The sequence below is a fragment of the Eumetopias jubatus genome, unplaced genomic scaffold (genome assembly GCF_037043125.1).
Source record: "Eumetopias jubatus isolate StellerSeaLion01/CBP00866 unplaced genomic scaffold, mEumJub1_p1.0 scaffold_6, whole genome shotgun sequence".
Classification (NCBI taxonomy): domain Eukaryota; kingdom Metazoa; phylum Chordata; class Mammalia; order Carnivora; family Otariidae; genus Eumetopias; species Eumetopias jubatus.
In genome coordinates, this window is record NW_028274812.1 from 32,664,371 (window position 1) to 32,677,748 (window position 13,378).

Sequence of the window (13,378 nt, forward strand, 5' to 3'; positions counted from 1 at the left end):
GATGTCATCTAAACTCAAAAACAGACGTTGGCAGAGACACCATTTTCCTTCTGTCCCAGCTCTCCAATTGTGTCTGAGGCTACTGTAAGGATTTCTTTTCAGATTTGAAAATGATTTTTATATCATTTGCATCTATGATGGGGATTCCAACCATTCCAACCAAATATAATCTATATTGAATTTACTTTTGCTAAATGTACCTGCTTCCACAGTACTTCGTATGTCAACAGACAAGGAGAAACAAGCCACAGTGGACAAGCAGTATCAGCACAGTTCTACCATAGCTAGACAGTATAAATTAGAAATTCATCCAATAACATCAGATATTCTTTTCACAGTCCTTTCATATCATTGTTCAAATAGTTAATACGTGACAAAAACTATTTAAGTCTCTACACTAAATGTTTTTACAACTTAGATACTAACCCACTGATTTCTCAAATATACCTCCCCTTTACTTTTAGGATGAAGAAACCTAAATACTTTTATTTACATTTAATTAATTCATGTTAAATATATTATTAATAACACATCTAATAGTTTCAGATTGTAAATAACTAGAAGAAAAGTGTCAAACATAAATAAACATTATTTTTTGATAACAGGGCCAGATAGATAGATCAATAGATAGATAATCTTTTTTTCCAAGGTAATTAGCAAAGAACTGGGAGCCTAAGTTTTCCTTATAGTAATTAACTTAATTATCAAATACTACTGTATTTAACATAGAAGCACTGTCTCCAGAGACTTTTCAAATGTTTACAAGGATCTATAGCTCATCATGACAATGTTAAAAGGCAGTATATTCATAAAAAGTCCAACACTTTTTCTTTATTTGGGAAGGAGTGTGTGTGTGTGTGTGTGTGTGTGTGTGTGTGTGTGTGTATTATTAATGGAAATCAGTAAGATTACCAGGTTGCAAAAAATCATTAAGCTTTACCTATAGGCGAATATCAGCTACACTTGACTCATGGACTCTCCCTAATAGTCTCTTCCCTGGGCTTCCAGGACGCACTATGCTCCCGGTTTTCTTCCCCTTACTGGCTTTACTTCTCAGTGTCTCTGCTAGTGACTCTTTTTCTTTCAACCTCTTCACGTAGATTTGCTTAGAGCTCAGTTCTTGGTCTTCCTTTCTACCTGTACTCAGTTTCTGAGGATCATCTCTAGTTGCATATCTTTTGAATAATTTACATACCTAAAACTCAAATTTTCTTATCTCTGGATAGACAGACTCTCTTTAGGTGCCTATATAACATCTCCACTTGCATGTCTAATAAATATTTGGGACTTAATGTACCCAGATGAACCCTTGCTCCTTCCTCTTGAGTCAGCTACAGTCTAACATCCTTCCAACAGCCTATGAAGGCTCTCTCATCCCCAACATACCAGGCACACTGCCACCTTCAGGCCTTTGCACTGGCCGTTTCCTTGGCCTGGGACACTTGTCCCCTGAATATTTGAAAGGTAGAATCTTTCAGCTTCTTCAAGCCTCTGTTCAAACATCATCTCAATGAACCTGACCCTCTACACCTTATGTAAAATTGCATACTGCCCCCATGGTACCCTGAAACACCCGCAGTGTCTACCCACTCTGCTTTACTTTTATTTCCCATCGCACTTATCCCCTGACATACCAAATAATATTATTTCCTTATTACATCAATTGTCTACATTCATCTGTTAGAATGAAAGCTTCCTGAGGGCAGGGATCCTTATGGGTTTTGTTCACAGCTATATTTAAGGGTCCTGAAGATGGCCTATCACAAAGTAGGTGCTCAATAAATATGTTAAAAAAAATAATAAAGCAGTCAGTTACCTCCATGCTCTTAAACTCATTGTTATAACCATGATTGCCTCTTCCACAGGATGAATATGCTTTACTCCTTTAAAGAAATAATGTTACATTGCAATCAATACACTGATATGAAATCTTATTATAAACTGAGCTTTAATGGATTTTTATGTACCTTCTGCTTTTATATAAATATATTTTGCTGTCAACAACAGCATAAATATAGTTCTTTTCATGCTAAAATTCATAACCACAGAGGAACAAACAGAATGGTAGGAGAGAAGGAAGGAGAATTCCAGAAACTATAAATAGAATCCAAAAGCCTTTGACCCTTAGACACTGAAAACAAGATAATAACAAACGCATGGATTTAAAAAAAAAGAATTTACACATCAATTAATTACACGTTAATTAATGTCTGTGTGATCAAGAATAGTTTGACTAATATACTACATAATGCACTTCAGTACTTTAGACATAAGTCTTTGAAACTAGGAAAAAAATATTACTATTTTACCTAGATACCAGAGATATCTAGGGAAATAATATAAAAGTATAAAGAATATGGAGGGAATGTTAATTATAACACTTGGTAAGAAGAAGCTAGTATATTCTTGTAAATTCAGAGTTTATTTTTAATTTGGGGGGCCATTCTTCCGTAGGCTGTTGCCCTATTACTTGAATGACTTTTCAAATGTAATTAGTCTTTGGCCCACCTTCTCATATTTTAGTATTTGAATTGACCAGTATTAGCAATTGTATACATAGTTGGTTTTTATACATGAAAACAAAATGGCAATAAATAAACCTAGATTTTTTTTAAAGCAACAATGTCAAATTAGGTCTCTAATGGAAAAACAGACTTCTCTTCCCAACAGTTGGCCTTAAGAGATTTTGCTCATTTGCTTTCCACTCCCACCTCCCACTCCTCAGGCAAATACCCACACACAGTGTTTTCATTGGTTTTTACATTGGAGGCAGGACTTCAGTCTAGTCTTAAAAAATTAACTTTAAAACTTTCATAAATGACTCTCACTCAGCTTAAATAAAAATAAATCACAGAATAAAAAATAAATCATAACACTGAGCAGGGCAGGCTACACTTAACCTAACAGAGGGAAGAAAGGAGACGTTAAGGACTAACTGGAATGGGAAAAACAAGAGGAGTCCTATTTATAAGGGGTTTGAATTCAATTATCCAAAGGTGCCAGTCCATTACCTTGGTTAATTCCAATAAAATTTTTGGCATAAGGAAAGAGTTGTTTAAAAAATATTTTTATCTTTATTGCAGAGAAATTTGGTTCCATCATGATTGGAACTATCTGGGGATGAGTAAGTTTTAAATTCCGTGTGGGAGGCTAGAGGATTCATTAATGAAAGAAGAAAAAAGGTCTTTAGCACCAAGTCATTGGTAAAATTTTCTAAAATTGATCCTTTCTATATCTTTCTATTTTCAGAAAAATATTTAATATTTTCAACATCTGACCCAAATCAATTAGGAAACTTTAGTCAATATGAAAGTCAATACTTACTCAGAAGTAAAAGATAAAAAATAGTGTTTGAAAAGACACGATTTTCTATTCTTCTCAAGTGAAAATTTTAGAAATTTTCTCTTCTAACTGCTCATATTTATGCTTTCCAACCATTAGACTCTGGAAATTACATATGGAAAAATAGAAGCCAGCATTTGGAAAAGATGAGTTGATTTTATCTGTTATGATTTAGCTCCACTTCCAAGTACCCTATGAAAACTTCTGGAACAAATTCTCTTTTATCTTCTCCATGTCTAATTAATAAAGTCGAAATCAGGGCCAGTTTCTTTGCCACAGCTGAGTAATGACACAGATGGGAGATGAACGAGACTTCTTTCCTGAGCCCCAGGAAGCTGCCAAGTCCTATGCACCTGTGTAGTCCCTTTCACATTTTCCCCTGCTCTCCTCTTCTACCACATTCTAAGCTAGATCCTTATTCTGACCTGAACAAAGTTCCTAATTGGTTATCCTGACTCTGAATTTCAGAATCTTCCCACATAACACACACACACACACACACACACACACACACACACACACACACAACCCCGCTCATACTGAACACTGTGAGCTCTCTGCAGTGCAAATCCACATATCCACATATTCAGCACTAGCCACTGTGTATCTCTTTTCTTTACAGTCAAAGTCACAGGTTTTAGTCATGACAGGTAAGGTCCTTCAGGAGGAAAGCAGCTTCATTTACCCGGTGCTCTAGCGATACAGAACTACTTGAAATTGCTGGAACCTAGTCCTTCTGCCTGCAAACCTATTTCTACCTTTCCCTGCCCCAGAGCAGCTGCTGGCTTTAAAAAAAGGTGGCCCACTGCTCTGGGCAGAGTATTTCAAGAAAAGAAGCACCTCTGAGAAGATACAGACTGGCAGTGCTCGAGACTTGGATGGATGCCTTCCAGCAAAGAAAAGTGGTCTGTTTGCACCTGCAGACATAACCCCGCCCCCCTCCCCGGTCAGGGCTCAGTGAGCTGAGCAAGGGCTCTGTTTCCACTGCCTCTCATCTTGGCTGAGTGCCTCTGCACAACTGCCTGGGGCAGACCTGCTGCACATGACAGCATTTAGCCTATCCCATCCTGAGTCTTCAAAACCCAGAGCAGGAATCACACCCACCAGGAAGCATCCTCTGACGTTCTCTGACATCCACACCAGGGCTGTGTAATCACTCTTTGTTTCCTTGTACCTTGTACTTGATCCTGGAGCAGCATTTGTTACACCTGATTATAATTGTCTTCTTCCTTCCCTTTGCAAATATCCTTAGGGTGGGGACTGTGTCTACCCCCATTTCTTAGAAAGGTGCCTGGGTGGCTCAATCCTTAAGCGTCTGCCTTCAGCTCAGGTCATGATCTCAGGGTCCTTCGATAGAGTCCCATATCGGGTTCCTTGCTCAACAGAGAAACTGCTTCTCCGTCTGCTTGTGCTCTCTCTCTCTCTCTCTGACAAATAAATAAATAGAGTCTTAAAAAATAAAAAATTAAAAGAAATAAAATGACTTAAAAACAAAAAGGAAAGGTGCCTGGGAAGTATTCGTCACTTTCCGATCATAACATAAAAAGCGCCTGGGCGCCTGGGTGGCTCAGTTGGTTAAGCAACTGCCTTCAGCTCAGGTCATGATCCTGGAGTCCCGGGATGGAGTCCCGGCACTGGGCTCCCTGCTCAGCGGGAGTCTGCTTCTCCCTCTACCCCCCACCCGGTCTCATGCTCTGTCTCTCAAATAAACACAATCTTAAAAAAAAAAAAAAAAAGTTATTCATGTTCTTTAAAGGGGCATTTTAACAATACTTCAGGTGTAGTTTCAGATAATTGGGTTTCCCCAAATTAGTAAAATCCAACACATTTTAGGCAAAATAAGGATAATGATGGTGGTGACAGATTACACTAAATGATGAAATTTGCTCTAATTCTGGAAAAGAGACCTAATGTAGTTATCAAATATCGGACCATTATAACTAAAACAGCATACTTTATTTTTTTTAAAGATTTTTATTTATTTATTTGAGAGAGAGAATGAGAGAGAGCACATGAGAGGGGATAGGGTCAGAGGGAGAAGCAGACTCGCTGCTGAGCAGGGAGCCCGATGCAGGACTCGATCCTGGGACTCCAGGATCGTGACCTGAGCCGAGGGCAGTCGCTTAACCAACTGAGCCACCCAGCTGCCCTAAAACAGCATACTTTAATGTAGAAACCAGGTAGCCTGACATTCATGTGTTAAGAGTTGGAGGTAGAGTGAACGCAGGACTTAATCAGACGAGACTCCCTGGTTTGGGCTGTCGTCAACATTTCCTTTGGTATAAATTAGTTTACTTTAATATCAAGAGAGTAATACAACCAGGCTAATTTGGTGTTACAGATGATGAAAATGAAGTCTTGAGACATTAATTTAAGTTCTCACAAGCTAGGTGTGGAGGCAGGTCTTGAACTCTCAGCCTTGAACATCTCACTGCTAGCTATTAAATTTACAAAGCTCATAATTTGAGACTAGATATTAATGTGTAACACCCAGAGGTATTCTGGTGTCTGGACTCTCCTTCTATAACCCACAGGTCATGTTACCGGAAGGATGGGCACTTCCTCATTTTGTACCAGTGGCCTCCTAACTTCTTCCACGTCATAGTCTCAACAGTAAATATTTGGAGAATTTACCTACATTTGGACATATATTTGTTTACATAATACATGCCTACATTACTAAAAGCCTTATATACTTAATATTAGTAAAGCTTAGTCTTTTTAATTCTTCTGGAGAATGCTATGGTGAGCCACACAGTAAAACCACCGACCTTCACGAAGGGTTATGAAACTCCAATCCCAAGAAGAGAGGCCAGCGCCATCTAGTGGTCATGTATGAACATGCACACTCTCTGGCCTAACCATGTACTGCTTGGGTTTCCCCGTTACGTCATACAACAGGTTCTGCCAAAACCCCAGTTCCTCATCCTGCACACAGTTATATTAGAGCCCAACTACCTCATCTTTTTTTGTCTCCTCTTTGTTAAACATATCTTTCAGACTCTGTATTCCCATTGTCCTCTGTATCCTCCGGCATTACATAGCAGGAAACAATACGATCCTGATTCCATTTAAAACCACTTCTGCACATGGAAAAACAGCAACAACAACACTGGAATGAAATCTAAAAACAGGAAACATTAAACTACCAGAAAGTGTGTATGTATTTGTGTGCTGCCTTATTATCAGCCTTTGTCATTGGACAAGAATCCTGTCTGTATCCCAAAGGCCTGGAGCAAGACCCAGCACACACAATAACAAACCAATATGATTTTGTGAAACCAATAATTGGTTATCTTGGGATGAAGCGATTCAGAATGGTTTTTATTTTCTCTAAGCACAATTATAATTTGCAAATGCTCAACAATGTGAATGATAACTAAAAAAAAGAAAGAAATGTTAACACCTAACTGGTTAGCTTGGCCTTAGAGCCATAAAGGTGCTCTTTCATGAAAACCGCAAAGATGACAAAGATCTCAAAGAGCCAGCTAATCAATTTCTTACTACCAACCTGCAAGACAACGGATATCATCTTCCCATCCGTCTACCATCTGGAAAAGACCCGAGTGGGGGTTAGCAATGTGCTGGTGCTAACAGTTTCTGGAGTGGTCTATAAACGGCATCAGCCTTCTTCCCTTCTCTATATTGTGAGGATTAGGGTGCTAAGATTGGCCCCCTAATAACAGGGGTTTCAAGTGCAGAAGTGCTAGGTAGCATAGAAAGTCAAGCAAATACCCCTACTCAGGAAAGATGCCATGATCATAATAGTAGGGTAAAATTAAGGTAATTTATATTGAAAGATGGTTGTTAAAAGTATTACAAGACAAGTAAATAGATACACAAACCTCACAGCCAGCCACTGCCGATCCACCAAAAGATGAGCTTTGTCAATTCTAACATTTTTGGCAAAGTGTAGTCGTTTTGGCAAATCAGGAGTCAAGTAGGGTTTGAAATGCTGATCAGGTTTCCGGCACTAAAAAAATAGGTAAATTCTTTCTTCGTATAAGTTATAAAAACATGCAAGCTAATTCAAAAATTTCATCTTTTAAGACAATTAAGCACTTTTTTAAAAGAAAGGATTTAAGCTTGGCTAATAAAATAAGGATATTAAACCTATTATCAATGTGGTCACATTCCCCAATTATGTTGTTTTTGTTGTTGCAACAATATTTAAATTACAATTCAAAATGATTAAATTATGATTTGGTGTTTGACGTTCTAAGTTTTTATTCCTGTGTATGTATCTTAAGCCACCATAAACCTCCCCTCCTTTCTTGACAGACAGTAGGTATGTCTAGATTTCAAGTGACAAATACAACTTTTGAATTTAAATTATATATGAAAAGTATATAATACACTAAATACCAGTAAAAATTTAAAAAATCAGTTTAATTGCACCAAAATCCTCTTACAATGGATTCAATTTGCCCTTGAAACAACCTTCATTGACTTAAATCCCAAATCAAGTCAAAAGCTTTTGAGACCTAGGACAGGCTCATTGTTTGTGAAAAATTCATGAATCTCTTACAAACTGGAGTGAAATGTTATTTCTTTAATAATTACTGCAGTAATTTGATGGCATATTTTAAAACTGTGTAAAAATGCAATTCACAGTCATCTAAAAAAAAAAGTAAGGAAGCGACCTTTTTGAGAAACAAGAGAAAAAGCCATAAGGTAAGAATATGGGAAAATTACATTTTTCTGCTTCCTCATTCTTATTTAAGTCTCAATCATCTCATAAATATTTTAAGCCTGTGTCACCACTATTTTGTGCTCAATTTATAGAAGAAAAAATGACACCATGAAATTGAACAAAAAACAATTTAAAAAGAAGTCTGGACAAGAGAGCAAGGAGAGTTCTAGAATGAAAAGGGGAAAAGAAATTAATTATTGCACAGATATTTCGGCCATTTTTTTTCTTGCCTATTTTGGTATCTTTACCAGGCTTCTTTTTATTTTTAATTCATCATTACTTCTTTTTTTTTTTTAATTTATTTGAGAGAGAGAGAGAGAAAGAGAGCATGAGCAGGGGCAGGGGAGAGGGAGAAGCAGGCTCCCTGCTCAGCAGGCTCCCTGCTCAATGCAGGACTCGATCCCAGGACCCAGAGACGATGACCTGAGCTAAACAAAGGCAGATGCTTAACTGATTGAGTCAACCAGGCTCCCCCATCATTACTTCCTTCTGAAGCCAGTATTTTTGTAACATCCAGGCAAGTACACTATGGCAGCTGTTGGGTATGCAGCTTCCTTCCTCAAAGAAACAAGGGACTAGAATGTGCCCTCGAGGACCACAGGTCATATGACAGTCACGCTCTCCTAGCTGGTGTGTAGCCAGAGTAAATCCTCAGGACACTGGAGGCATGCTGCCAACTTCCGAAGAAGGACAGGGTTATACTTTGCATTTGAGAATTTAGGCTGAAGACCCTAACGCCGGGAAAACTTGGGTCATTTTATCTAAGAACAAAGTTGATGCTGTTGTCAGTCATGCAGCCAGAACGTTGTTGAACTGAGGAGTCACTGTTCGTGTTTGGTTATGTTTGTCCGATATAAGCTCAATACGGGACCTCGGACCAGCATTACCAAGAATATTGCACTACCTCATGCAATATTTCCTGGGACTAGTGGGCGACTCTATGAAAGGATGATCCATTTCTTAGGGGTTCTGTGGCTCCAGGCCCAGCCTATATTTATGATGCCAGGTAATGGATTTCCAAAGCCTGTGGTATCCAATCCGCCTGCACCACCGGGATTGTTAGGGATTTGCCCCTCCTCACCAACAGGGCTTCAGTTGTACGGTTCATGGGGGAGGTGATGGGGAAAAGAGCAACAATATGTGGTTTTAGAGAGTCCACATGTTGAAAATTCTGAAGTTCCCCTCTGAGCAGCATGAATACACTGCCTGTATGCCTTTCCCCTGCACGGAGTAAGATTGCCTACCAAGTGTACTCAAATACCAGAGAAGGTATAAGAGAAAAAAGGAGTGATTAAGGCTCTAAAGAATTGCTCTAATGGTCATTTCTACATCGCACTTGCAGTGGTTACAGTAACACTCTTCTCCCTGTCTTTTCTCCCCTTCGGTCATTCACATTTCATCCTAACATTTTTTACTATAATTGCATGCTACCTATACTTAAATAAACTAGGAGTCCCCCAGACTAATCTCTTGGGTAGGGGTGGCGATGGCAAATGGAAACACCTAAGATAAAAGCAACTGATATGCATGTAAAATAATGTCAACAGAGGGTTTCAAAAATAAATGACAAGTGGCTTGGGCTCAGAAATATAGAATACAAATTTCTTCCAAACCAGATTTTAAAGACATTATATTACCTTATAGATATGTATTAGGACACTGTATACTTACACTGAGGTTCCTAATGATTTCTTCAGAATTAACTGTTTCAAAAGGGAAAAAAAATAAATCACATTACAAATGTGAACAACTCAGATGAATTTGACATATACACTTATTAATGACTGTGATCTGGTAAGATTAAATAAGAAATTATTTTAAGCAAAGAATTATTTTAGAATTTAAGAATATATTTTAACCTAACAATTAAGTAAAATATACTAAATCTTATTAATATTTTAATTTAATTAGTTGATGTTTTAATTAATATAACTAGGATTAATGTAAGTAGAATATATTTCATTATATATTATTTATTATATATATCTACTTATATGGATATAAGTAGAATATATTTTAACCTAACAATTCAGTAGAATATATTGATATTTTTATTAATATTAATGTTTGTTTTAATTAATATTTTATTAATATTAATATGAATAAGTAGAATATGTTTTAACCTAACAACAATAAAATATTACCACAGACTTTATAGATTCACTATATTTAAACAAGGAAGAGAATTTCTCCTTTGCTCTGTGTGGTCTTCCCAAGTCACAAGACGGGGCTTGGCAATCTCTACATCCTCAGATTCAGGAAGTATGGTTATTCACTTTCGATTTTACCTTTTTTTTCACATGGGCGTCTTCATACTTACAACTATGAAAGTCATGAGGTATATTACGAGCCCTGATACGAGGGGCAGGCCCTTCATACATGTAGAAGTTTATTTGAGGAAAATAATTAGTCATATATTCTATCTTGTCACAGTAAGTCTGATCCATTCCTGAATTAAAAAAAAAAAATCTACTGAATATATATATATAGATGGTAACAATCAGTTGTCTTTGATCATGTCAAATCGGGGATACTCTATGTTACAGATCTCAAACCACGTTTCACTGAGCACTCACACAATTTACCCTATGATTTCGCTCTAAAAATGGCAGACCTTGAAAAACCTGACAGTGGAGAAGGGTCATGTTTATAAGAAAACAATAAACAAGAATTATAAATAGGTCATTTGTTTAACATAAATCAACTAATTTCAAAGAAGAAAATCATCTGGAGAAAGCTAATTGTATCTTAAGTATATTATTTAAATTTGTTTAAGCAGCATGCACTTTAAAAAAAAATTCAGTAGTTAAACCTTTACTATTTAAAGATTCTTCCCACTACACCTAAATTTTTATTTTCATATTTATTCATACACTTATTTTATGTTTTATAATTTTCTTTTAACAAAATGCACATTAAAATGGTTCCCTTTAATTTTCAAACACTAGGACAATGTGTTAAGAAAACATTTTAGAAATTGTTAATGTTACTCTGTTTCTCCTTATCTTGATGTCCTAAAATACAAACAGAAGTTCTGTAGACATAGTCCTTTTCCTCCTCTCCTGCATGCCTGGTTCCTTCACAGCCTTTGGAGCTTAGCTTGACTAATCTAGAGAGGATCACCCCATCTGGAAGAGGCCCATATCTGCTTTATGCACCTCCAAACACACATCTAGCAAAGTACTTGACGTTGAATAGGCACTCAAAAAATATTTGATTGAACAACCCAGCCATATCCCTTACTTTTTACAGAAAAGTATTTTCAGAATGAATGTTAGAATAAACTAGAAATTTTAGTTTTAGTCCTCTATTCATCACAGCCTACCACAAAATTTGTTCCTTGCTCATTCAAGAGCTTCTAGGTCTGGAAGTACGGATTTTAAAAAATATCACTTATCCTTTTTGCATGCTCCTTGAAATGATAAGATATAATCAACGATAAAATATGATTTAAAAAGAAAAATATACCATGGTCTGCCAAAAGGATAATATTGACACAGTTGTGTAAGTTCCGCTGTTTTAGGCCTTCCATCAACATTCCAAAAGCCTTATCTACCAACTGTAAGGCTTGAATTACCTAAGGGGGAAAAAGAAATTGTAGTTAAGACTGTCTTCATGAATTAAATTTTAATTAATGAAATCACTATCTAAGGAAGTAAAAACTGAATACATTTCCTTCTCTGAAACTTCTGGATTTTGAAGTTGGACATCAGAGCCCAGCATCCATGCTACCACATGTATCAAATACCAATTCCCTAACTTTCTATAAACAAAAAAATTAAACCATGTTTTCAACAAAGGAAGATAAACTGCTGGCCAATAAATATCTGAAAAAAATGTTCAACCTCCACAATGGTATTCAGCTGCAAAGGCATTCATGATAATGCCCAGTGTTGGGGAGGGGAGTCCACGGACACCTCCATAGAGGTCTGCGTGGTTACATGCGGACCGGAGATCACGTGACAATGCCTAACCAGCGAGTTAAAAAGACGCATACCCTGTAATCTAACAGCTAACTTCTGGGCATTTGTCCTCATAAACACTTAGAGTACAAATGGAGATTTATACCTAAGCAGGGAGCCTGTTGTGGAGCTCCATCCCAGAGCCCTGAGACCATGACCTGAGCCTAAGGCAGACACTTAACTGACTGAGCCCCCCAGGCACCCCTCATGTTTAAACATGTTTAGTATCTTAGTAAACTTACATGCACAGAAAACGAAAAGGAAATATATCAATTAGTAGTATTAATAGTGGTTATCTCTGAATAGTGAATTGGAGTTCATTTCTATTTTATTGTTTACATTCTTTTGTGCTTTAAATTTTTCTACACTTCATCACCATAGTGCATTGAACGGACAAGGTTTAAGTGAGTAAATTTTAACTGACATAACTGGTCATTATTTTTTTCAGTGAATAGGAAAATATAATAGCAATGGATTGGGAAAAATGTGTAAATCTCTTATAGTACTATTATAAAATGATAGCTTGCTTTCTTTTTTGAGAAAGACTATTACAAGCCAATTATTGTCAAGAGCTTTAGTACATAACCTCATAAAATTGTCATGGTAACATGCATGGATGGTGCTATTTCCCACCATCTGGAATTTCGAGGTGGGAAGACCAGGAAACTTGAGGTTTAAAGAAGTAAAGTAACATGTTCATGGTCCCACAGTTAATAAGGGACAGAGCAGGACTTGAATTCAAACTGGCTCAATCTACTGTTAAATCCATCAACTCTTGAGTTGCTTTCCTGACTCCCATTCTTTTCTTTCTTTCTTTCTTTTTAAGATTTTATTTATTTACTTGAGAGAGCATGAGCAGGGGGGAGGGGCAGTGGGAGAGGGACGAGCAGACACCCCGCTGAGCAGGGAGCTCCATACGAGGCTCGATGCCAGGACCCCAGGATCATGACCTGAGCCAAAGGCAGATGCCTAACCCACGGAGCCACCCAGGTGCCCCTCCTGACTCCTATTCTTTTTTTTTTTTTTAATTATTAACATGTAATGTATTATTTGTTTCAGGGGTACCGGTCTGTGATTCATCAGTCTTACACAATTCACAGTGCTCACCATAGCACATACCCTCCCCAATGTCCATCACCCAGCCACCCCATCCTTCCCATCCACCTCCACTCCAGCAACCCTCAGGTTGTTTTCTGAGTTAAGAGTCTCATTGTTTGTCTCCCTCTCTGGCTTGTCTTAGTTCATTTTTCCCTCCCTTCCCCTATGATCCTCTGTCTTCTTTCTCAAATTCCTCGTATCAGTGAGATCATATGATAATTCTTTCTCTGATTGACTTATTTCGTTTAGCATAATACCCTCTAGTTCCATCCATGTCGTCACA

General features: G+C 37.4%; 1 protein-coding gene across 1 annotated transcript in view; it reads right to left on the reverse strand.

Moving 5' to 3' along the window:
- ENPP3 (ectonucleotide pyrophosphatase/phosphodiesterase 3) overlaps positions 1–13,378 on the reverse strand; it is a 65,867-nt gene that overhangs the window by 22,241 nt on the left and 30,248 nt on the right. The window contains exons 12-16 of the mRNA XM_028125368.2: positions 11,504–11,612; positions 10,356–10,484; positions 9,707–9,738; positions 7,188–7,315; positions 1,817–1,883 (exon numbers count right to left, since the gene is read on the reverse strand). Coding sequence (XP_027981169.2) covers positions 1,817–1,883; positions 7,188–7,315; positions 9,707–9,738; positions 10,356–10,484; positions 11,504–11,612 — 465 coding nt within the window. The remainder of the gene's footprint in view (positions 1–1,816; positions 1,884–7,187; positions 7,316–9,706; positions 9,739–10,355; positions 10,485–11,503; positions 11,613–13,378) is intronic.